This window comes from Diaphorina citri, unplaced genomic scaffold (assembly GCF_000475195.1).
Source record: "Diaphorina citri unplaced genomic scaffold, Diaci psyllid genome assembly version 1.1 scaffold120, whole genome shotgun sequence".
NCBI classification, from domain to species: domain Eukaryota; kingdom Metazoa; phylum Arthropoda; class Insecta; order Hemiptera; family Psyllidae; genus Diaphorina; species Diaphorina citri.
Window position 1 is genome coordinate 173,515 of NW_007377557.1, and position 27,804 is coordinate 201,318.

The window sequence follows — 27,804 nt, forward strand, 5'->3', positions numbered from 1 at the left end:
ATGGACAAGTGTATTGGCGCCCAACATTCCAAAGATCACCTCGTGTACTCCACCCCTAAGGTAGGTGTAACTATCAAGATGAAAGATTTAATACACATGAGATTGAGAGTTAACAAGAGCATCAGTAATAGTTAATTACGAGTAAAATGAAGAAAATTTATGTAACTATGTAGGTACTTATCAATTTTATTGCTGGATATCTGCATGCGAATCACTTAAAGACAAGTTCTTCACATGCCACAAGTGTATCAACCAAAGGATACTTTACTGCATGCGAATCACTTAAAGACAAGTTCTTCACATGCCACAAGTGTATCAACCAAAGGATACTTTTACCTATAGGCTACCTACTTGTAGTCTTCTACATATATCAGAAACTCTTGGGTCTTGGGTAGGGTAGTAGGTGTTTAAGTATGTATGGTATAAACTACTATTGACATTACATGTATAGATAAAATGCTACTAGCTGATAAAGTACTTGAAACACCTCTACGCCTACAACTAAATAATGATTATGCATGGATTACATTGCGTGACACACTTAATTCTATCACCAAATGATCCAATATCAATATTTTTTCTAGTAGACACAAACCAATATGAGATACTTTCCTAGATCACCTTATAATCCTTATATTCTTAGTTTCTTACACAGAGCTAACGCGAAAAATATGTAGATTATACCTACGAGTACTAATGATTGGTAGTTCAGGTATCAAAAGATAACTAATTGTATTACGGAGTCCTGGACTTCTTGAACTTCCCATAAGGACCTGGAGTCCATATGGGACCTAAAACCTAAATTTGGTGACTTCTTTCAGTAATAATGAAGTTTACTGGTGATCCTTGGATTTGAACCAGGCCTGAAAAGTTCAAAGCAAAGAAATCGGGCCCAATATCGGCTTCTCTTAAAATCTACAACGAGATTTTCTTCCATATGACATCATATTTTTCTTTCAAATGTTGAGGCCCTGCCTCCATCATGATTATGCTAATGATAGACAAGTTCAGAAGAATGTTAGCTTCCACCAATGTCACCACACAGGTACATGGTTAAAGTTCGTAAAACTACCACATTATACCTACCTGGCTGATTTGCGACCTTGAAATTTGATATTAAATGTCCAATGGTGGTTTTTAGAATATTGGGGGAAACAAGGTCAAAAACAAGAAACAAAATTGATTGATCCATAAATACAGTGGTTGGTATAGCACCTTCAGGTATTTTGAATGGAATAGGTCAAGCGTTGCAGTCAGATTGATATACTGGATCAAATATTCAATAGAATAAATAATTATTGAGAATTCAGTAGAATTTCATGAAATGTCTTGCGTAGGACATTATACCTGGCTGATTTGCGGCCTTGAAATTTGATATTAAATGTCCAATGGTGGTTTTTAGAATATTGGGGGAAACAAGGTCAAAAACAAGAAACAAAATTGATTGATCAAGTATGCTCATGAATAATTTTAATTGATCTCGTAAAAAGTGGAAAACTGGATTAAACGTGGGCAGCAAATATGTAGATTTTGCCTGGTGGTCTGCTTTTGATCAGGACATTATAAACTTCAAATTTGATAGAAATAGAAATTCTTTGAAGAACCTGAAACTTTTTTTAAAGATTTGAGAGCAGACATCACATGTAGGATTACTAGGATGCTAGGATCTATCTTCTCACCTGTATGTTTCTGCTTTATCAGCTAATCACTTTTATCAGTTGGTTCCTCTAAATCCGAAGATCATAACGATTTTAGAATATTGGGGAAACAAGGTCAAAAACAAGAAACAAAATTGATTGATCAAGTATGCTCATGAATAATTTTAATTGATCTCGTAAAAAGTGGAAAACTGGATTAAACGTGGGCAGCAAATAGATTTTGCCTGGTGGTCTGCTTTTGATCAGGACATTATAAACTTCAAATTTGATAGAAATAGAAATTCTTTGAAGAACCTAAAACTTTTTTTAAAGATTTGAGAGCAGACATCACATAGTGATCTATGTAGGCTTACTAGGATCTATCTTCTTACCTGTATGTTTCTGCTTTATCAGCTAATCACTTTTATCAGTTGGTTCCTCTAAATCCGAAGATCATAACGAATTACATAGTTAGTTTGTGATCTATGTAGGATTACTAGGATCTATCTTCTTACCTGTATGTTTCTGCTTTATCAGCTAAAATCACTTTTATCAGTTGGTTCCTCTAAATCCGAAGATCATAACGAATTACATAGTTAGTTTATACTTAGGTGCTTGTAAATTACATAAACATAAAAAAAGCAATTAATTACTGGTGTCCTACCCATTTGTCGACCAGTTTACGGTATCCGGTCATTTCATATTACATCGCGCATCGCCAGTAGCTACATTCCAAAGTCTTTCGCTTACAAACCCAGGTACTATAGGTTATCATAGATAGACAAATAGATATACAACTTACCAGATAATATCAGAGTGTCTATCTAGCTATTTGCTATCAAGTTTTTATAACGAGCTCTGTCGAAATCGTCCGATATTGGAGGTCTTTTGCTTCATTAGATATACAACATACAGATATTATCAGAGTGTCTATCTAGCTATTTGCTATCAAGTTTTTATAACGAGCTCTGTCGAAATCGTCCGATATTGGAGGTCTTTTATACCAGATATTATCAGAGTGTCTATCTAGCTATTTGCTATCAAGTTTTTATAACGAGCTCTGTCGAAATCGTCCGATATTGGAGGTCTTTTGCTTCATCTTGGCAGATTGCTGGGGTCTTATTGCACTAATACTAATTATAATGTACTTCGCCTCAAACTAATCAGAGCAGCTCCTGACAAAATCACGGAACCATGGAATGTGCTGAACAGAATATGAGGATCTACTAATTATAATGTACTTCGCCTCAAACTAATCAGAGCAGCTCCTGACAAAATCACGGAACCATGGAATGTGCTGAACAGAATATGAACATACTGTTCCGCACATCATGTTGGTATCCCAATGTTACCATTGAGAAGGCTAAGGGTAATATTACTTTGAGGGTTGAATCTTGTAGATTGATCCATGAAAATATTGAGATCTAATAGGTGCCCTACAGGTCTGTATACAATTTGGTTTAGGTTTATTAATTGCATGTTTGCAATATTGGTAGATAAGTTTGTAGTCTGCAAGAAACCAACCTTTTGGTCTCTCCTTCTCATCTAATAGGTGCCCTACAGGTCTATATATACATTTTGGTTTAGGTTTATTAATTGCATGTTTGCAATATTGGTAGATAAGTTTGTAGTCTGCAAGAAACCAACCTTTTGGTCTCTCCTTCTATTGCATGTTTGCAATATTGGTAGATAAGTTTGTAGTCTGCAAGAAACCAACCTTTTGGTCTCTCCTTCTCATACTCCTTCCTCTTCTTATGTCTATCAATCCTCTTTTCTTTCCCTCTTTCTTTTACTCTCTCTCTCTCTCTCTCTCTCTTTCTCATCAGACTTCATGACTATTTGACTGGAAATATAGATAGTTATACAGACATGACATTCATTGCTGTTACACAATAAAATTCTAACTGAACTGTCAAGGTGATGTCATGGTTTCTGTGCAGAAACTCTTGGGTCTTGGGTAGGGTAGTAGGTGTTTAAGTATGTGTGGTATTAACTACTATTGACATTACATGTATAGATAAAATGCTACTAGCTGATAAAGCACTTGAAACACCTCTACGCCTACAACTAAATAATGATTATGCATGGATTACATTGCGTGACATACCTAATTCTATCACCAAATGATCCAATATCAATATTTTTTCTAGTAGACACAGACCAATATGAGATACTTTCCTAGATCACCTTATAATCCTTATATTCTTAGTTTCTTACACAGAGCTAACGCGAAAAATATGTAGATTATGTCTACTGTAACTATAAGTAAATATTTGTCTTTATCAGTTATGTGCTCTCTCTCTCACTCACTCACATTTCTCTCACCCTCATTACACACCAAAACTACAAACCCGTCCTTTGAACGGGAGGAGAAGGAGAGAATTCGGACAACCAATTCAACCAGATATCCACCTGCTATTGACTAAGTGAAATCCTCGAAATTCAAAGACGATCTTCTGCCAAAAGATCAATATACCTACTCACTCCTAGGTACTCATTTAATTCAAGTCATACCAACGTATGGTAAACCTAACCTTACAACCTATACAGTCGTTTCTACGTCGAAAATTCTGCTATCTCTTACCAAAGGATACTTTTATCCATAGGCTACTTGTAGTCTTCTACATAATTATCAGAAACTCTTGGGTAGGGTAGTAGGTGGTTAAGTATGTGTAGTATTAACTAGTATTGACATTACATGTATAGATAAAATGCTACTAGCTGATAAAGTACTTGAAACACCTCTACGCCCACAACTAAATAATGATTATGCATGGATTACATTGCGTGACACACTTAATTCTATCACCAAATAATCCAATATCAATATTTTTTCTAGTACACACAAACCAATATGAGATACTTTCCTAGATCACCTTATAATAATCCTTATATTCTTAGTTTCTTACACAGAGCTAACGCGAAAAATATGTAGATTAGGGAGATAATCGGATAATCAACTGTGAAATCGGTTAAATCCACGATTACCGACAGTACTACTGTCCTAAGTATCGTGAACCGAACATTTGGTCCTATTTTTCCCCAATAACTAATAGCTTGCTTAACAATTATTACATAGGTACATAAATACAGTGGTTGGTATAGCACCTTCAGGTATTTTGAATGGAATAGGTCAAGCGTTGCAGTCAGATTGATATACTGGATCAAGTTTATCCGAGGTACAATTTCCAATCATATTTCACATTCTGTCTACTGTAACTGTAAGTAAATATTTGTCTTTATCAGTTATGTGCTCTCTCTCTCTCTCTCTCTGTCTTTCTCTCTCTCACTCACATTTCTCTCACCCTCATTACACACCAAAACTACAAACCCGTCGTTTGAACGGGAGGAGAAGGAGAGAATTCGGACAACCAATTCAACCAGATATCCACCTGCTATTGACCAAGTGAAATCCTCGAAATTCAAAGACGATCTTCTACCAAAAGATCAATATACCTACTCACTCCTAGGTATTCATTTAATTCAAGTCATACCAACGTATGGTAAAACTAACCTTACAACCTATACAGTCGTTTCTACGTCGAAAATTCTGCTATCTCTTCGCATTCCCTTGCTTTCTTTCGGATACTATCACTTCATTCTTTACAATTTCATTCCAAGTCATCAAAAGTCAACTTCAAATCCACAGAGGTTTCACTTCGAACCAGTTCCGCACAGAATCAATTACAAGTTAACCTCTGTGATCTTCCGAATCAAACTTTGATTTATTTCTCGAACTTTCATTGTACGCTTTACAATTCTCTCCATATTTGTTTACGTTTCAATCCACTTCTTGATTAATGAAATTGTAATTGATCTGATTCCGTTTGATCGATCTGAGCAGAATGCTTTCTCGTGGAAAAGGTGGCTTTTTGAAAGTGGTCATTTCAGCATAATTACACTACACTTATGACTGAAATGATCTTTAAATGATCATGCGCTAGGGTCTTACCCTTTACATAATCAGGCAAGTGCATCATTAGATCATCTTCAGCAGAGAGAGACCTGAGTATAATGCTTTCTCGTGGAAAAGGTGGCTTTTTGAAAGTGGGCATTTCAGCATAATTACACTACACTTATGACTGGAATGGTCTTTAAATGATCATGCGCTAGGGTCTTACCCTTTACATAATCAGGCAAGTGCATTATTAGATCATCTTCAGCAGAGAGAGAGAGAGAGAGAGAGTTGAGCAGAATGCTTCCTCGTGGAAAAGGTGGCTTTTTGAAAGTGGGCATTTCAGCATAATTACACTACACTTATGACTAGAATGATCTTTATATGATCATGCGCTAGGGTCTTACCCTTTACATAATCAGGCAAGTGCATTATTAGATCATCTTCAGCAGAGAGAGAGAGAGAGAGAGAGAGAGAGAGAGAGAGAGAGAGAGAGAAATATCTGAAAACTCCTATGTGCCTAATGATTCAAAAAATCAAGTTAGAAATTTAAGTTTCTTTGGGGATTTTCAAATCTATTTTATGTGTGTTGAAGAAACAAACTGAACTTATTCCGGGTAAGCTCAAAAGCAAGAACTGGGGAAGTAAATTGATAAAGGAATGAAATTGGAGCAATATCTGAAAACTCCTATGTGCCTAATGATTCAAAAAATCAAGTTAGAAATTTTAGTTCCTTTGGGGATTTTCAAATCTATTACTTATAATGTGTGTTGAAGAAACAAACTGAACTTATTCCGGGTAAGCTCAAAAGCAAGAACTGGGGAAGTAAATTGATAAAGGAATGAAATTGGACTACTTGTACCTATCACAATGGAGTAGGTAATAGGTAGGTACGTAGATAGATAGGTACCTATACTAGGACAGGATTAGGTTCTAGGTACCTAATAGATACTTTGGTATCTTTATGTTGTGCTTGAATCTAGATCTAATTTCATTATTCACTGGATTCTTAAATCACCAAAGAAAGTAAAGGTAGAAAGAAATTCATTAGCTATTATGGTAACAAATACAATCTTAGCAACGGCAACGTAACAAAGAGGTAGAACGAAAGTACCTATTTAGAGCAAACATTGAATAAGGTACACAACTGGATTAAGGTATGGAGATAAAAGAAGACTCTTGCAAAATTTTTGACAGAAATATCCTGAGTCTCATGTTTCCTCCTAAGAATTTTAGGTACTGCCCATACTGAAAATGGGCAGGTAGCTTCAGTATCCTTGTCCGAAGGAGATTGTGCCAAACTATTGATGTTGGTTACCATTACCACCTGGGTAAACCCACGAATGTTCCCCACAACAGATCCCATCATGTAAAATTTGGCCATGAAGCAGAAAGCTGAACGAAATTATCCGATAGCTCTGGCTTTCAATATCGAAAACTCATAGTTTTAATTTGTTTGGTGTTAGGTAATAGTTCAAAACACAATGTCTGATCTAGATGAAGACTTTGTTCCAAATGAAAACACTTGTCGATAACTCTGGTTTTCAATATCGAAAACCCATAGTTTTAATTTGTTTGGTGTTAGGTAATAGTTCAAAACACAATGTCTGATCTAGATGAAGACTTTGTTCTCGTATTCAATAGAATAAATAATTATTGAGAATTCAGTAGAATTTCATGAAATGTCTTGCTTAGGACATTAAAAATTGTGTTCACGAATATTTATAAAAGACAAGGTGGCTGTGTTATCCGCAATTTTTTCCCCAGGCGAGGCAGGTGGGGAAACTAGGGGACTAAATTCAATATCCTCAGTATCCTTACTAATGACACCAACTTACCAATAATAGTTATTGATGATAGGGATCAGGATATTGAAGGAGGATCAGGATATTGATCGCATGTTATCCGCAATTTTTTTCCCCAGGCGAGGCAGGTGGGGAAACTAGGGGACTAAATTCAATATCCTCAGTATCCTTACTAGTGACACCAACTTACCAATAATAGTTATTGATGATAGTCAGGAATAAAAGGAGGATCAGGATATTGATCGCCAATGCCAAATTCAAATTTATTCTTCCATTAGCGCAAAACTAGACAAAGGTCGCCAATTTCATACACACCATACAGGATTCAAACAATGCCTTCGACATCTTCAAATCTCCCTCTGAAGTTAGAAGACTATGAGTTGATCCTGTAAGCTGGAAATATGCAAACAATAGTCAGATTAATCAGCATAAGGTGAAATGAAATCCAAGAAATTAAACCAATGATTCCACAGAGATCGTACTCTTCAGTTCTCTAACACTCTTCACTTGTCAATTTTGCGAAGTAATCTTTCTCAGATTATTATTTCAAATTTCATAAATTCACAGTTGTGGTAGATCTGGAAAAATCTCGGTATCAAGGTAAAGTAGGTACATCTTGAGAGACAATTTTATCAAAGCAATACCTAGATATAGATAATGCTCAATAGAAGAACCACCCAATCAGCAATCATCTGTCTACTGCTGCTCAAAGGTCCCTTCTCTATCCACTACTGGGTATTAAAGGCCCGTTCTCTGGCTATCCCTTCCTAGATATAGATAATGCTCAATAGAAGAACCACTCAATCAGCAATCATCTGTCTACTGCTGCTCAAAGGTCCCTTCTCTATCCACTACTGGGTATTAAAGGCCCGTTCTCTGGCTATCCCTTCTTGTATCTACCTTAGTATTCTTGACCATTTTATTACAGAAGTTTCACCATACCCGGGTACTGAACATGGATCGGTAGAGTACCGATTCTGACACACACCACAGCACACCAGTTGACTATTTAGCATAATGAGAGAGATTATCTGGTTACACGTAATTAGCCTTATTAACGCGTGAATTTCCCAACCTTAAACCGATTCCATTGAGTTACCACGCATAACGAGTCAGTACCGATTCTGACACACACCACAGCACACCAGCTGACTATTTAGCATAATGAGAGGGATTATCTGGTTACACGTAATTAGCCTTACTAACGCGTGAATTTCCCAACCTTAAACCGATTCCATTGAGTTACCACGCATAACGAGTTTGAATGAAACGTTTGAACTTTGAATCCTTTGCACAAGATCTGGAATATCAAGGGGACTTTGGCTGTTCATTGTTCGGCAATTCCAATGCTGAATGCTAATAGTTATTGGTAAACAATCACATACCTTGGCAATGCAACATAGGTACCTATACTAGGACAGGATTAGGTTCTAGGTACCTAATAGATACTTTGGTATCTTATGTTGTGCTTGAATCTTAGATCTAATTCCTTTGCACAAGATCTGGAATATGAAGGGGACTTTGGCTGTTCATTGTTCGGCAATTCCAATGCTGAATGCTAATAGTTATTGGTAAACAATCACATACCTTGGCAATGCAATCGTATTAAACAAAAATGGACGCGGTACACAAGGGATCAGGAAGATACCGCCTTAACATAATAAAGTCAAATCCTCTCCTTCTGCTTTATTAAGGACAAAAGCAAGAATTGAAAATGGTAAATGGTTTGAATTATATGAATCGACTAAGGAAGGCACCCTCCTTAGATAATAATATATTATAAGTAACTCTGTCCAATCTTCCAGTTCTTAAAAATATGGAAGTCCCAAGACTTTATTAGTCATTATTTGATTCTGAACTCCAAGTTCAAAGTTTGATCAAACCACTTGTGGAACCGATAGATATTGGTAGGCCAATTGGTTTGTGACAAGAGCTGATTTATTAGTTCCCATAACCAATTGTGAAGGTCTCCATTCAAGTTTTTCTTGATAAATATTTGTATAAGGTGCCTTAATGTCTGACTTAACATTAGGTATTGTATTTTCCTGGTCTTTAGAGTTCGTTTGGTCATGATTTAAACCGAATTTATGTAGGTAAACAATAAGCATGTGGATACAGTCAGTCTGTATGATCTTTAATTGCATTCTTCCTACATCCTTATTTTACGAGGTTTATTGAATTCATTTTGATTTGTTAAAAGACCGTTCTCAATGAAATTTGGAAAATTATTGCAAAACCCTGCATTTGTCCAAATTGACGATTAACAATCTGTCACTCGAAAGAAGCCCATCCTTTTCTCTGATCTAACTTCAAGTGTGCATAATTTTGATTATGTGGTCAGATCAGAGTCAATATTAGCACTTGTTACTGCCAAATGATTTGCAGAAGTGTATATTTTGTCGCTTAGTTAATAACTTAATAGATACAATTTCTTTATCATTCAAATTGAGAGGTATTGAAAGCTTTTTCATCGTGACTCGTATGTAGGTGGTGATTATTGGTTGGTGAATGAATTGACAAAACCTATTATCATAGGTCATTAACGATTGACAGTGACTTTGAAATTTGCTGGTTCATTCTAGTTGACATTGAGGAATGACTGGGTGATTTGACTGCGGGCATGTGACTCGAACTTGAAGAATTAAGTAGATATCTACTTATTTGGCACCTACGAGTATTGGTAGTTCAGGTATCAAAAGATAACTAATTGTATTACGGAGTCCTGGACTTCTTGAACTTCCCATAAGGACCTGGAGTCCATATGGGACCTAAAACCTAAATTTGGTGACTTCTTTCAGTAATAATGAAGTTTACTGGTGATCCTTGGATTTGAACCAGGCCTGAAAAGTTCAAAGCAAAGAAATCGGGCCCAATATCGGCTTCTAAAATCTACAACGAGATTTTCTTCCATATGACATCATATTTTTCTTTCAAATGTTGAAGCCCTGCCTCCATCATGATTATGCTAATGATAGACAAGTTCAGAAGAATGTTAGCTTCCACCAATGTCACCACACAGGTACATGGTTAGTAGGCATGTATGATAAATATGATAATTCTTATCTACTAATACCATACCTATGGTCCAGGCAAGATCAATTAACCTACTAAATGTTCAAATCCATATTACTAACAATACATGTGGTTGAAACTATTATCTGTATCCAAGTATATCATGATCTCTCTTAATGTATGGTAATGGTCCTGGGCTATTGTGATTCAAAATTAAGAAAGGTCTAGCAAAAGGAAAAGTGATAAATAGGTATGGGTAAGCAAACTTTATTTTTTAGTAAATTTGGAAGTGAAAGTGAATTCAAAAGATAAAGTCTATGTAATTCTAATGAGTTGTACGTGTATTGTTGAAAAAATTTATTTATAAAGGCGGAGCAAACTTCTTTACACCATTAATAATATTGTCCCAATTCCCGCTCCCATCTTCTCATCTTGTGGCTCATTTATTAAAAATAATGAAGAGTTTTGGATTCTTTTACCTGATGGGAGATTTTGGCTAATAGGTGTCATGAAACCCTCATTCATTATTTCTATATGTCTTCTCTTCATGCATGCATTACAATATACTCAGTTACTTCATTCTTACAGACATTTTTGAATGTTGCAAATCAATCAAGAGTAAGGACAGTCTGAGAATGGTCCAACTCAAACAGCCTGGTTCCATGAGCACAATCATTACATCCAGTATGACTGAAGTGTTGAACAAAATGATACTAGGTATTTAGTTCAAGACGTGACGAAAAGTTGCCTATATGCCTCAGCCTAAAACTTTAGAATTCTCTAGTGCGTTAAGGTGTCTGAATAAATCATCGAGTGGTCCTATTAGCCAGGTTCATTTCGTAAGAAGTTATTTGGACAAACAACAATTTATTACTCATTGAAAAACATATTGAAACTTTTCTTCATACATGTACCTAGTCAATACATTCCAATCATCCCAACACTTGTCCTAAAAGTCGGGGTTTCGATTAATGTGCCAATTTTCTATATGTGTAGGATAACGAAAGCTGGTGGGTATTATAATTAAAAGACTTCAAAAGTTCATTTTTAGAAGGCAAATTTATTAGGCCAGACAAGACAAGTTGTCTTTTAGGTGCGTGCTTTACTTATTTTTGTGCCAACGTCCTTTACAAAACTCTTCCGGGAGAACTCTTTTTCGCCTTTGATCTCCGAGCCACTCATTGTCCCTCTTGTTCTTGGTTTCAATATGCCGATAATGAGCAACATGAAGATCAACAATGAAACTGCTCGAGTTATTATCTACATCTTCCCAGAGCATTCAGATCATCTGTTTTATATTAACACGGGAATCATGTTTGAATGTCAATTCAGCTGCAAGGTCGCCTTTCAAATGAAACAGGTTAAATTCTAAGTCAAAGCTTCCTTTGTGATACACTTTATTAGGATGCTTTTGAAATAAAGGTCATTATAGATATGGACTGTTATACTGATTTACATTCCAATCATCCCAACACTTGTCCTAAAAGTCGGGGTTTCGATTAATGTGCCAATTTTCTATGTGTGTAGGAATACTTCTTGAAGTCGAACACCTGACTGCATTTGGTAGCAATAAAACACGCCAAATCTGCATTGATACACATTAATATGCATGCCTCCTTGTCTATGAAATTATTGCAAGCATTGGAAAATATATTGCAGACTTTGGAATTGAGAGATTTGAGCACTTGAAAAATTCTAAGAACCTGCTGAACTAATAATTAAATCCAACGCGACGATGCGGATAACACTGCTAAATAAAACGAGAACATATTGCTGTATTATTAATCTACATTTTGACATGTGACATTTAAAAATCAAAACTAAAACTCTGCATGCAATATCCATTAAAAAAAGCAATACCCTCATGTAGGATGTAGGTACCTTTTTGACGTTAATTAACCCGGAGACCTGAAACGATTAAGACCATTAATACCAATGCTAAGATACAGATAATTCCATGAATACGTTACATGACTAAATGCCGCAATACATACTGTCCTCACATGCAGAGTATCAATCATGTACGTCCTACAAGCATGTGAAGAATAGGTATATTCATGAGACAAGAGTTTCAAGTGAAATATTAGGGCAAAGCTCTGATAACGAAATATTCTAATGAGTTTATCACGAATAAGTAAAAGAGTTTCAAGTGAAATATTAAGGCAAAGCTCTGATAACGAAATATTCTAATTTATCACTGAAGAATAAGTAAGCAGTAGCAAGTTTGTCATAAAAAGGTTCCTGATTACCTGGCGATCAATTTAAATACACCTGATGATAAATATCGGTAACGCCCATTATGTTCTTAATGCAGAATCAGAGTGGTATCAATTAACCAGAGTGTTCCTGATTACCTGGTGATCAATTTCAATACACCTGATGATAAATATCGGTAACGCCCATTATGTTCTTAATGCAGAATCAGAGTGGTATCAATTAACCAGAGTTGTGTTCACAATTCCTGATTACCTGGTGATCAATTTAAATACACCTGATGATAAATATCGGTAACGCCCATTATGTTCTTAATGCAGAATCAGAGTGGTATCAATTAACCAGAGTTGTGTTCACATTAATAAGAAATTGACTTCATATTTGACATTGTTTGAGTTCGTATGCCTTTCGCCTTTCTTGTGCTAGATACCTATTTAAACAAATACTTATCTATAGGTACCTACTGTAGAGCTTTTAATCGCATTATTCGCCTGTAAGGTGTGTGTATAGGTAACATCTGTTGTCTTGGAAAATATACCCCACCCCCACACGCTTAGCAGAAGACGGACTCCATAAAGGTATTTGTATCGAATATACATGAGTGTTCATCGGTCTGAATATTTGATAGTCTCCAATCTCCATCACTAAAAATCTGTCAGCAAATTTAGTTTCTTTACTTATTAGACACATTAATACATTTGACATTGTTTGAGTTCGTATGCCTTTCGCCTTTCTTGTGCTAGATACCTATTTAAACAAATACTTACCTATACCTACTGTAGAGCTTTTAATCGCATTATTTGCCTGTAAGGTGTGTGTATAGGTAACATCTGTTGTCTTGGAAAATATACCCCACCCCCACACGCTTAGCAGAAGACGGACTCCATAAAAGGCAATAAAATTGAGAACTGCATAATGGCCACCTTTATTTTCAAGAAAATTGTTCTCCATCTCGTCTTGTGCTTTGTTCATCTTCAGATTACCATCAGCATCCTCCTCAACAATTAAATCTCAACCTTTTAACTCCAGAGTCATCGAAGAAGCTGAATTGTTAAACAACCTGAAAGTGTTGATAGAAGATATATTTTGAAGACATACTGTGAATCTCAATATTGTGAATCCAGATTTTGTAATTTGTAAGTCCTTTACTTACTCTAGTTGCCTCAGTCTCTAGCGTTTTCCAATACCTTGCCCTTTACTGTTCCTTCTGGACAAGACTGATGGCAAAAGAACGCATCTTGGAATCAAAGGGCTTGCAAGCGCTAGAAATACAAATTACAATTCATTGATTTCCATTCTCACATGCATTATCCACTTCATTGTTCGTATGTCCAACGCACCTTGCAGAAACACCTCTGTTTAGCATGCTCATCACAATGTCTCATTCCTTTCTAATGCGATCACAAATCACGTAGACGTTCATCGTCTGAAAATGTATTAGATTATGCACGAGTATAGGTATGTGAGATGAACACGTCAGAAAGTGGGCTACAAAGGTATAGTTCTTAGGAAAACTTTTCACTTTTCTTTTATCAGGTACCTACGTAGAATTTGGAGAAATGCAACAATGTCTGCGTACCAACAAAAACTTTACACATTGAGTTGAGTTGTGACGAATCGAACCAATATCCATGAAATCCGCGAACCTAATCGCGAAATCCGCGAACCTAATCGCGAAATCCGCGAACCTAATCGCGTGTGAGAGGAAGAAAGTGAAATGGTCAATGAACATAACTTAATACTGACGGGGAAGAGAAACAAATAGATTTTAAAAAGAGCGACATTCTTGGTCAAATTTCTTATAGTTATTCACGAAAAAACTATAGGCTGAAAAATTCCCGGAGGGACGGACGCAGCTTGTTTTCTGTGTTTTTTCCTCCAACCACAATTGCAGATCATTAATTTGCAACTTTATTTGGGGTCACATCGATGATGCTTGATAGGTAATTTACATATTCACAGGTAGATAGGTTGTAATGTCCACATTATGGGGTCCACCAAAACAAAACCAACTTGAACATTTCATCACATTATGAACTTTATGTTTTGCATTTCGACACAACGCCTCCAACCACAATTGCAGATCATTAATTTGCAACTTTATTTGGGGTCACATCGATGATGCTTGATAGGTAATTTACATATTTTATTATTATTTTTCCCATGATTTTACTACGGAGGATATCGTACTTTGTGTCCAAATCATTTTCATACTTGCTTCTTGGAACTCAATACTAATATCCATAGCACAAATGGTAACATAATGCTGCAACTGCAAGAAAAAATTGACACAGGTAGATAGGTTGTGATGTCCACATTATGGGGTCCACCAAAACAAAACCAACTTGAACATTTCATCACATTATGAACTTTAATATCCATAGTGTATCATCAAATCATCATTTAGTTCCTTATCTAGGAACCTATAACAATACATCTTACCATAGGTAGACGATTTTCCATTGGAGAGGTATTTATAAAAGTTCAAAGCATGCACATATTTGCTGCTAAAGAAAACTTGTATTCGTCTGAAATCTACAAAAGTTGGTATAATATTGATCATGTTGCAAATGATACCCAATATTATAGGTATGTGTCCTTTGAACTCATATCAAGAGGACCTTCAAGTCCACATATAATTTTTTTCCCATCACGTTTTTTTACGGTGGTAGATTACCTATGTATACCTATTCTATGTTAGGCCATTACATTTATCATGCTTATAGCATTGCGAATGCCATCTCATATAGACCAAATGATACCCAATATTATAGGTATGTGTACTCAAAGTAGCATACGCATAAGTCCTTTGAACTCATATCAAGAGGACCTTCAAGTCCACATATAATTTTTTTCCCATCACGTTTTTTTTACGGTGGTAGATTACCTATGTATACCTACCTATTCTATGTTAGGCCATTACATTTATCATGCTTATAGCATTGCGAATGCCATCTCATATAGATATTCAACATTTCAATTCATTATTTTTTATTTGCAGTCGCATATTTTGTAAAGGCTATTTTTTTGGGTATTCTTTTTCTTTGATGACTTTTCCTCTAAAATAATGGACCATTTCTCTACAAAATTCAGTCCTCCAACATTCATAGATATTCAATATTTCAATTCACATTATTTTTTATTTGCAGTCGCATACTTTGCAAAGGCTATTTTCTGGGTATTCTTTTTCTTTGATGACTTTTCCTCTAAAATAATGGACCATTTCTCTACAAAATTCAGTCCTCCAACATTCTTCATAAGCACATCAGGAGAGCTTACGTCTGTAAACTTATTGTTTAGTTACGTATTAACCATACAAACATGTATTTACTTCGGCTGGTATTCTATTTAATCAGTGTTTCATAACTACCACCACCTTGCTAGTCAAAATAGCTTTAAAACTGCCATTTCACATCCTACAAGACGACACAAAAATGTATCTCAATTTCCTGAAAAAATATACCTATTGACTCACTTTACGAGTTGACAAGTGACAAGAAGTCATCGGAGAAAGGCGCAGAGCACACAAATCGTGTGTTTCCAGTTGGTTGAGGTCGTGGGTACGGGATACATAAGCACTTGGTACAGGGTGGTATGTCCCCACACTAGAAGACTCAGTGTAACACCTCATACCTATATGTTAATAATTATTAATACTTATTTGCTATTAAAAGGGAGATCCATTCACTCACAGACTGATCGCTCTATTACTTAGAAATCTGAAATTTGGTAGGAATTTTGCCGAAATCCAAAGGGATCTCGAGTCTCCAGTTATGATCAATTTTCACGGGCAACCTGCTACTTATTTATAAAGGCGGAGCAAACTTCTTTACACTATTAATAATATTGTCTAAATTCCCGCTCCCATCTTCTCATCTTGTGGCTCATTTATTAAAAATAATGAAGAGTTTTGGACTCTTTTACCTGATGGAAGATTTTGGCTAATACATATGTAGGTGACATGAAACCCTCATTCATTATTTCTATTTGTCTTCTCTTCATGCATCACAATCATTACATCCAGTATGACTGAAGTGTTGAACAAAATGATACTAGGTATTTAGTTCAAGACGTGACGAAAAGTTGCCTATATGCCTCAGCCTAAAACTTTAGAATTCTCTAGTGCGTTAAGGTGTCTGAATAAATCATCGAGTGGTTCTATTAGCCAGGTTTATTTCGTAAGAAGTTACTTGGACAAAGAACAATTTATTACTCATTGAAAAACATATTGAAACTTTTCTTCATACATGTACCTAGTCAATACATTCCAATCATCCCAACACTTGTCCTAAAAGTCGGGGTTTCGATTAATGTGCCAATTTTCTATATGTGTAGGAATACTTCTTGAAGTCGAACACCTGACTCTGCATTTAGTAGCAATAAAACACGCCAAATCTGCATTGATACACATTAATATGCATGCCTCCTTGTCTATGAAATTATTGCAAGCATTGTAAAATATACTGCAGACTTTGGAATTCAGAGATTTGAGCACTTGAAAAATTCTAAGAACCTGAATAATAATTAAATCCGACAGTGCGGATAACTCTGCTAAATAAAACGAGAACATATTGCTGTATTATTAATCTACATTTTGACATGTGACATTTAAAAATCAAAACTAAAACTCTGCATGCAATATCCATAAAAAAAGCAATACCCTCATGTAGGTACATTTTGACGTTAATTAACCCGGAGACCTAAAACGATTAAGACCATTAATACCAATGCTAAGATACAGATAATTCCATGAATACGTTACATGACTAAATGCCGCAATACATACTGTCCTCACATGCAGAGTATCAATCATGTACGTCCTACAAGCATGTGAAGAATATATTCATGAGACAAGAGTTTCAAGTGAAATATTAGTAGCAAGTTTGTCATAAAAAGATTCCTGATTACCTGGTGATCAATTTAAATACACCTGATGATAAATATCGGTAACGCCCATTATGTTCTTAATGCAGAATCAGAGTGGTATCAATTAACCAGAGTTGTGTTCACATTAATAAGAAATTGACTTCATATTTGACATTGTTTGAGTTCGTATGCCTTTCGCCTTTCTTGTGCTAGATACCTATTTAAACAAATACTTATCTATACCTACTGTAGAGCTTTTAATCGCATTATTTGCCTGTAAAGTGTGTGTATAGGTAACATCTGTTGTCTTGGAAAATATACCCCACCACCACACGCTTAGCAGAAGACGGACTCCATAAAAGGCAATTGAGAACTGCATAATGGCCACCTTTTTATTTTCAAGAAAATTGTTCACCATCTCGTCTTGTGCTTTGTTCATCTTCAATTTACCATCAGCAACCTCCTCAACAATTAAATTTCAACCTTTTAACTCCAGGGTCCTGGAAGCTGAATTGTTAAACAACCTGAAAGTGTTGATAGAAGATATATTTTGAAGACATACTGTGAATGTCAATATTGTGAATCCAGATTTTGTACGTAATTTGTAAGTCCTTTACTTACTCTAGTTGCCTCAGTCTCTAGCGTTTTCCAATACCTTGCCCTTTACTCTTCCTTCTGGACAAGACTGATGGCAAAAGAATGCATCTTGGAATCAAAGGGCTTGCAAGCGCTAGAAATACAAATTACAATCCATTGATTTCCATTCTCACATGCATTATCCACTTCATTGTTCGTATGTCCAACGCACCTTGCAGAAACACCTCTATCATGTTTAGCATGCTCATCACAATGTCTTCACTGTTATGAGTCACTCCATGAGGATCACCAATGTTTACTGTTGTGTCTGTTGCGTTGGCATAACTGTGCTGGATGTCAAGGATATGTTTGTGTGTTCTACGTCACACAATTAGTGACCAGATAGTCACTCTTAGTGACCAAGTACCTATCTACATATTAGGGAAAGTCTGAATTTGATTTTGAAAATTGATTGAAGCATGCACTTTCAGAGGATCCTTTACTTTCCATATCTAATTTGACAGTACAGTCAGCTAAAAGATCATCCATAGAACTATTCTAATGTGAGATTCACACTGAAAATTCTTCTGACTTTCCATATCTAATTTGACAGTACAGTCAGCTAAAAGATCATCCACAGAACTATTGTATTGTGAGATTCACACTGAAAATTCTTCTTCATACCTGTAGGTGCCAAATATTTACAAACGTACCTACCTCGGAACTGTCGTGGTCGGGTCAATGGTCAATCCTCAAAAACTGTTCTCTCACGAGTTGAAATCTTGGAATGATGTGACCACGGCAAACCTATATGTCGACCACCTGCAGTCACTGCTTGCTACCCTGAGGACATCTGACTGGTCCGAATCAATTCCATGTAACCATTGTCGGGGAAAACAAAAGAACTGAGGATTTAATTACTCAGGAGTATCATCTCAATTCTATGGATTACAATTGTACAATTGGTTGAATTCAACTGACTGTAGTTGCCTGAGATAGGCGAATTTTTTAGACTGTAGGCTTCAGTTGTTGGACTTGGACTGTTCATTTTCCTCTTTTCTCCTAACTTTATATTGAATTCCATACCATCATCCCCTTCACTATTTTTCTTTACAATTTTCCCCAACAGCATCAGTCTTCTATCATGTTTCTAACCTTTCGTCTAGTCCATCTACATAGGTAATTATTGACTTTCGTGCCTTACCCACCTCATGCATTACATGAATCTTGCGCCTTCGTTAGCATGAAGAAGAAAGTGTGCGGTGTAGCAAGACCAGTTGATGCTCCTATAGACACACAACTCGAACAGACTGGATGAAATGGATTACTACAACACACCGGCTATATTACTACTTAATAAGAGTATTAACGTAGGTATATTACAACATAACAAAATCATATAGGTAAGTTCATCATTACGGTGATAAGAAAGGTACTCATGTGATGAAAATTGAAGCCAATCCTCTAGGGATAACTGATAGAACTGCCGATAGTGTGTGAGAGGAAGAAAGTGATTATATTACTAATAAGAGTATTAACGTAGGTATATTACAACATAACAAAATCATATAGGTAAGTTCATCATTACGGTGATCAGAAAGGTACTCATGTGATGAAAATTGAAGCCAATCCTCTAGGGATAACTGATAGAACTGCCGATAGTGTGTGAGAGGAAGAAAGTGAAATGGTCAATGAACATAACTTAATACTGACGGGGAAGAGAAAGAAATAGATTTTAAAAAGAGCGACATTCTTGGTCAAATTTGTTATAGTTATTAGAATAACTCAAGAACGATCACTAGACAATTTCACAAATGGTAACATAATGCTGCAACTGCAAGAAAAAATTGACACAGGTAGATAGGTTGTGATGTCCACATTATGGGGTCCACCAAAACAAAACCAACTTGAACATTTCATCACATTATGAACTTTATGTTTTGCATTTCGACACAACGCGTCAAGTGGAGAGAATTTTTGTGGCCATATTTATAATTTTGACACTGTACACACAACATATTAAAATAATGAATACTAATAAGCGATGTGTACTTGCATCACCAACACAAAACCGGGTAATTTCTGTTCTTGAATCGTATTTGAATATTCGTGAGTCTTATGAGTAGGTAGGTAGGTAGGTAACATTGTCGAAATACATAATATACCTATACATAATTATCATAACCCAAATGACTTTGTATTGTCTCTACCTTACCAAAATTTTGAGAAAACTGATCCTTTTATTGACAGTATCACGATCTTTCTCCCATTTGATCCAGTTGATTATGATTAGATTTAGGATGATCTCATGCTAATAAAGCTTGACCAATTAGAAATCCGTTTTTGAACGGGACTAGACTAGAGCTCACTGTTGTTGTAGATCGGTAAGAATCCGTTAGTACCTACGGTAATCAAAGCACTACATGCTTTGATTATTTAAAAAAAAAAAAAAAATGTATTACGAATTTGATTCAAAGATTCTGAAGGTACCTAAATTCAATCTATCTACAGTAAATTATATAGTGTACATGAGGAGTTATCAAGATGGATATTGTTTGTACTTTGAATATCATAAAGGTAAATAATGATACCGTTTAACATACCAAAATAGGTTATCGCGTTGAAGAACAATAATATAATTGAATGCATTTTTAATATTTACACCTAGTACAATCCATTTTATAATGCACATATTTGCTGCTAAAGAAAACTTGTATTCGTCTGAAATCTACAAAAGTTGGTATAATATTGATCATGTTGCAAATGATACCCAAATTATGTAGTGTACATGAGGAGTTATCAAGATAGATATTGTTTGTACTTTGAATACTTATCATAAAGGTAAATGATGATACCATTTAACATACCAAAATAGGTTATCGCGTTGAAGAACAATAATATAATTGAATGCATTTTTAATATCTCCACCTAGTCTAATACTAATCCATTTTCTTATCCTGATTTCCTCAGGGCTATGTTGAATGTTGACATTGAAAGTTTTGCTATGTGTTGTTTCCAGTAGCATCTTGATTTGAATTAATATTTATAATACCTCTAGTTATAGGTACATCGGTGAAGGGGCAGATAAGGAAAGCCTGAATCTAATTCGCGGTCATTGTGGATTATGGTCATTCTCGGTTATAGGTACATCGGTGAAGGGGCAGATAAGGAAAGCCTGAATCTGATTCGCGGTCATTGTGGATTATGGTCATTCTCTGGAGAAGATGAGGTCGCATTGTTGCATAGTTTTGTTCAACTTTGACAAGTGAGCTGGTCATTCTCTGGAGAAGATGAGGTCGCATTGTTGCATAGTTTTGTTCAACTTTGACAAGTGAGCTAGAGATTATTTTCTGAAAAGCTGTTGGTCGTAAAGGTTGACCTGTTTTGCAACATTGCTCCTACAATTCCTGACCTGCAGACATATGATTGTTTTTGGTCAGCCTGTGGCCCTTGAAATGAAATGAGATTCCAGAACTTGAAATTGATTTTCTGTGGCCAAATCAATTACCAAACTCAAGCCTTTATCAAATCGTCCCAGGTTTTGCGATACGACATGATTGTTTTTGGTCAGCCTGTGACGCTTGAAATCAAATTAGATTACAGAACTTGAAATTGATTTTCTGTGGCCAAATCAAGGCCTTTATCAAATTATCCCATAGCAAAAGCTGTTGAATATTAGACTTCAAAGGTTTATTTCCTGAATAAGGCAAATTTCCTCAACGAAAGCTGGTGAGTATTATAATTAAAAGACTTCAAAAGTTTATTTTTAGAAGGCAAATTTCTTAGGCCAGACAAGACAAGTTGTCTTTTAGGTGCTTTACTTATTTTTGTGCCAACGTCCTTTACAAAACTCCTCCGGCAGAACTCTTTTTCGCCTTTGATCCCCGAGCCACTCATTGTCCCTCTTGTTCTTGGTTTCAATATGCCGATAATGAGCAACATGAAGATCAACAATGAAACTGCTCGAGTTATTTACTTATTTTTGTGCCAATGTCCTTTAGTTTAGGATATAACATTAAAACTCTTCCGTGAGAACTCTTTTTGATCTCCGAGGCACTTATTGTCCCTCTTGTTCATGGTTTCAATATACCGATAATGAGCAACATGAAGATCAACAATGAAACTGCTCGAGTTATCTACATCTTCCCAGAGCATTCAGATCATCTCCTGTAACACTGGAATCATGTTTGAATGTCAATTCAGCTGCAAGGTCGCCTTTCAAATGAAACAGGTTACATTCTAAGCTTCCTTTGTGCTACATCAAAGCTTCCTTTGTGATACACTTTATTAGGATGCTTTTGAAATAAAGGTCATTATAGATGGAGTGTTATTTTAGAATTCTCTAGTCTAGTGCGTTAAGGTGTCTGAATAAATCATCGAGTGGTTCTATTAGCCAGGTTCATTTCGTAAGAAGTTACTTTAGTCAAAATACATTCCAATCATCCCAACACTTGTCCTAAAAGTCGGGGTTTCGATTAATGTGCCAATTTTCTATGTGTGTAGGAATACTTCTTGCTTTACATTAACACGGGAATCATGTTTGAATGTCAATTCAGCTGCAAGGTCGCCTTTCAAATGAAACAGGTTACATTCTAAGCTTCCTTTGTGCTACACTTTATTAGGATGCTTTTGAAATAAAGGTCATTAGATATGGAGTGTTATAATACTCATCTTTTACTTTTAAATATTCTCTCCTATTTAGACAAAATGCACCTTGGAAAGACTCTACTAGGCTGGAAAAGCCGATATGTAGGTATTCGTCATAATATCCATTACATCTGTACATTTATTGCACTATATTTATCTGGAATTGTCATAAGTGGTCAAGTGTTGACAATATTAACTACATGTCTCCTTGTTCCAATCTTTGGGATATGAGTTGTGTGTATTTCATGGTTTCCTTCTTTTACCTGATTTGTCACACATTTCATACATCTCTGCTGCAGTCCATGTCGTTGTGGTAAAAGTTGTGACAAGAGCACCTTCCAAGAAAGACTGGGAGAAGATCCCAAGCTACTTATAAGCTCATAAATCACATGTATCCAGATATAATGCTATCTAAAAATATACAAAAATTGTGGTAAAAGTTGTGACAAGAGCACCTTTCAAGAAAGACTGGGAGAAGATCCCAAGCTACTTATAAGCTCATAAATCACATGTATCCAGATATAATGCTATCTAAAAATATACAAAACCAACATGAGTTAGTTATTTTGTCTTTTAGCAATCCACGTTCTAACAAACATTTACGTTAAACTACCATTACAGATGATTCAACTGATGAGTTGAAAGCGATGAAGCTGAGGCCTCCTGAGCACAAGAAATCATTCATTGATATGATTTCTCGAAAATCCGGTCTCAATATTTCATACGTCTCGAATTCAGATGATCCTGAAGATCAGAAATCAGATTATTCTGAAGAGATAGAAGAAAATGAAATCCTCGAGGAAGTGTTCAAGAAGAATTCGATAAGCTCACTGGATTCTGTTAGATCCGGTGCTAGCTTGAAATACAAACCAATTGTGTGTCCTCTGAACTCCTGCTATAAATTTGTATCAGGTAATTCTTTCTGCAGCTGTAATTGATCTCAAGTCCTTTTTGAGTGAGCAAGGAACAAATAATGTTTGGATATTAGATATTAAGTGTGCCAAGAATATACCTTCAGCAATATTATTAGCAACCTATAGCATTATCATCAGGTTCATTAGAATTTTCAAATGGTTTCATAGTCAAGTCCTTTTTGAGTGAGCAAGGAACAAGTAATGTTTGGATATTAGATATTAGTGTGTCAAGAATATACCTTCAGCAATATTATTAGCAACCTATAGCATTATCATCAGGTTCATTAGAATTTTCAAATGGTTTCATAGTATGTAACCAAGTTCTTTTTGAGTGAGCAAGGAACAAGTAATGTTTGGATATTAGATATTAGTGTGCCAAGAATATACCTTCAGCAATATTATTAGCAACCTATAGCATTATCATCAGGTTCATTAGAATTTTCAAATGGTTTCATAGTTCATATTACTAACATGTGGTTGAAACTATTATCTGTATCCAAGTATATCATGATCTCTCTTAATTGTATGATAATGGTCCTGGGCTATTGTAATTCAAAATTAAGAAAGGTCTAGCAAAAGGAAAAGTGATAAATATGTAGGTATGGGTAAGCAACTTTATTTTTTAGTAAATTTGGAAGTGAAAGTGAATTCAAAAGATAAATTCTATGTAATTCTAATGAGTTGTACGTGTATTGTTGAAAAAATCTAGACTTAAGATGATTGTGCTGAACCTGAAAATTGAACAGAAGTGTTAGATACAAACATATTAAGAGATATAGGTAAATTGTGGTTTTTGAGGAACAAATAATTACTCGGTTACTTCGATCTTACAGACATTTTTGAATGTTGCAAATCAATCAAGAGTAAGGACAGTCTGAGAATGGTCCAACTCAAACAGCCTGGTTCCATGAGACCTCACACTTTCGGTGGAGAGAAGAAAAGAAATATCCATATCTCCGAGAGAGATCTGTGTGAAAAAGGTTGGCAAAAAATCCAAAACATTGGAAGATGCATATTCACAATTGTGGTAAAAGTTGTGACAAGAGCACCTTTCAAGAAAGACTGGGAGAAGATCCCAAGCTACTTATAAGCTCATAAATCACATGTATCCAGATATAATGCTATCTAAAAATATACAAAACCAACATGAGTTAGTTATTTTGTCTTTTAGCAATCCACGTTCTAACAAACATTTACGTTAAACTACCATTACAGATGATTCAACTGATGAGTTGAAAGCGATGAAGCTGAGGCCTCCTGAGCACAAGAAATCATTCATTGATATGATTTCTCGAAAATCCGGTCTCAATATTTCATACGTCTCGAATTCAGATGATCCTGAAGATCAGAAATCAGATTATTCTGAAGAGATAGAAGAAAATGAAATCCTCGAGGAAGTGTTCAAGAAGAATTCGATAAGCTCACTGGATTCTGTTAGATCCGGTGCTAGCTTGAAATACAAACCAATTGTGTGTCCTCTGAACTCCTGCTATAAATTTGTATCAGGTAATTCTTTCTGCAGCTGTAATTGATCCCAAGTTCTTTTTGAGTGAGCAAGGAACAAGTAATGTTTGGATATTAGATATTAGTGTGCCAAGAATATACCTTCAGCAATATTATTAGCAACCTATAGCATTATCATCAGGTTCATTAGAATTTTCAAATGGTTTCATAGTATGTAAGATATTTATAGTATCTACCGGCTGATTATAAAAACAAACTCTACAACATTTATAGTTCTGGATGCAGAGTTCTATGCTGAACTTGCCTTGTTCTTTGATAAGAACTATTTGAATTATTTAACTAGAAAAAAATGTACCAATAATATTCTCATCTGAAGCCAAACAGGTTGACATTACTTCACTTGGCCATAACCAACCCCAACATGATACATACTTACTAATATGTAAGACTATAGCTTCAACCTTGGCATAGATCGAACTTGTGACTGTAGATGTGAGTCTAATAAAATTATAATAACTTACATTAGGCATGGTAAATTTTTCTCAAATGCATTAAAAGTCCACTAATGTTAGGCTTGCCAAATATCCAAAATGTCGATTCGGGACGCGAATCCGCGAACATAGTTGCCAAATCCGCGAACATAATCGCAAAATCCGCATTAGGCTTGCCAAATATCCAAAATGTCGATTCGGGACGCGAATCCGCGAACATAATTGCCAAATCCGCGAACATAATCGCAAAATCCGCGAACAAAACCGCCAAATCCGCGACCATAATCGCCAAATCCGCGAACATAATCGCGAAATAAGCAAACATAATCGCGAAATCCGCGAACATAATCGCGAAATCCGCGAACAAAATTGCCAAATCCGCGAACATAATCACGAAATCCGCGAACATAATCGCGAAATCCGCGAACAAAATTGCCAAATCCGCGAACATAATCACGAAATCCGCGAACATAATCGCGAAATCCGCGAACAAAATTGCCAAATCCGCGAACATAATCACGAAATCCGCGAACATAATCGCGAAATCCGCGAACAAAATTGCCAAATCCGCGAACATAATCACGAAATCCGCGAACATAATCGCGAAATCCGCGAACAAAATTGCCAAATCCGCGAACATAATCACGAAATCCGCGAACATAATCGCGAAATCCGCGAACAAAATCACCAAATCCGCGAACATAATCGCGAAATCCGCGAAAAAAATCACCAAATCCGCGAACATAATCGCGAAATCCGCGAAAAAAATCACCAAATCCGCGAACATAATCGCGAAATCCGCGAAAAAAATCACCAAATCCGCGAACATAATCGCGAAATCCGCGAAAAAAATCACCAAATCCGCGAACATAATCGCGAAATCCGCGAAAAAAATCACCAAATCCGCGAACATAATCGCGAAATCCGCGAAAAAAATCACCAAATCCGCGAACATAATCGCGAAATCCGCGAAAAAAATCACCAAATCCGCGAACATAATCGCGAAATCCGCGAAAAAAATCACCAAATCCGCGAACATAATCGCGAAATCCGCGAAAATAATCGCGGACAAAAACGGAAATTCGGGACAAAACGCCCCAAAATGAAAAACTGAACGGGACGCCGGGACACCCCCTGAAATTCGGGACTGTCCCGGCCAATTCGGGACGTTTGGCAAGCCTAACTAATATGATATATTATGACAGTTTTTTATTTTTAAATAGGTATATCTATATATAAAAAAAAAACTAGTTCGAATCACACCAGATTAATCTGATTTTGTAATGGTTTTTATTCGTATAAACCGTGGTCTGTTATTAACTCTGGGTACCCATCTTATTTAGTTTGCTGGGGTAAAGGGACTTTAGTTTAAAGTTTTATTCTGGCAGAATAAACGAAGTAGTTAATACGTATTCTCTTCTATTTTCAGTTTCTGGTTTGATTACGCATTTCAAATTTGACCACCCTCAAATTCCAATTCAAATGACGGCATGTAACGACTTTTATTCGTATAAACCGTGGTCTGTCATTAACTCTGGGTACCCATCGTATTTAGTTTGCTGGAGTAAAGGGACTTTACTCTGGCAGAATAAACGAAGTAGTTATAATACGTATTTCTCTTCTATTTTCAGTTTCTGGTTTGATTACGCATTTCAAATTTGACCACCCTCAAATTCCAATTCAAATGACGGCATGTAACGACCCAGTGTCGTTCTTCGTCCAAAGTAGTGTGATTGAATCTAAAAACATCGTCAATGAGAAGATATTTGTCATTGATGCTGATTCTCATGAGGACTCTGGATATTTTGCTTTGAATATAACCAAGCAATGTTTTGCCGAGACGGATATGCTTTTGATTTGGGTGTCCGAAATCAAGTTAAATTCGATCCAATATCTGTACAAAATCCAAGCGAAAAACAATGATAACGATCGTGGCAAGGTTGTTTCCTACTTTGGTGAGTAATATCTAGGGTAGTTGGAACACTCGAAGTTACTGCCATTGGCTTCAGTAATTGGCAGATATTTACATTTTCCACAATAAATTGGTAAATCATAATTCCTAAAGAATAGAGCTTTTGCCAATGATTTTCTGTTTCTTTGACATTTCAAGGTCCTGTCACTAACCATCAAGACCCGTTAGCTGTGTTTCAAAACGGCGATTGTCTAGTTATTCCCATGACGGTTTTCGACAGTTTCAAAGATTATGCTGATGGATTCGATGTGACTATAACATTCACAGTGGGTCCTGAGTGTGCTCCTGTAGATGCTAATGAGTTAAAATAA

The 27,804-nt window shown here is 35.9% G+C and overlaps 1 protein-coding gene across 1 annotated transcript; it reads left to right on the top strand.

The window, feature by feature from the left end:
* LOC103524794 lies at nt 1-27,804 on the top strand. Its single transcript, XM_026820080.1, has 6 exons — nt 1-124; nt 23,274-23,564; nt 24,400-24,546; nt 24,782-25,072; nt 27,153-27,476; nt 27,632-27,804. Exons 1-6 carry the CDS (start codon nt 1-3, stop codon nt 27,802-27,804), a joined length of 1,350 nt encoding a protein of 449 aa, XP_026675881.1.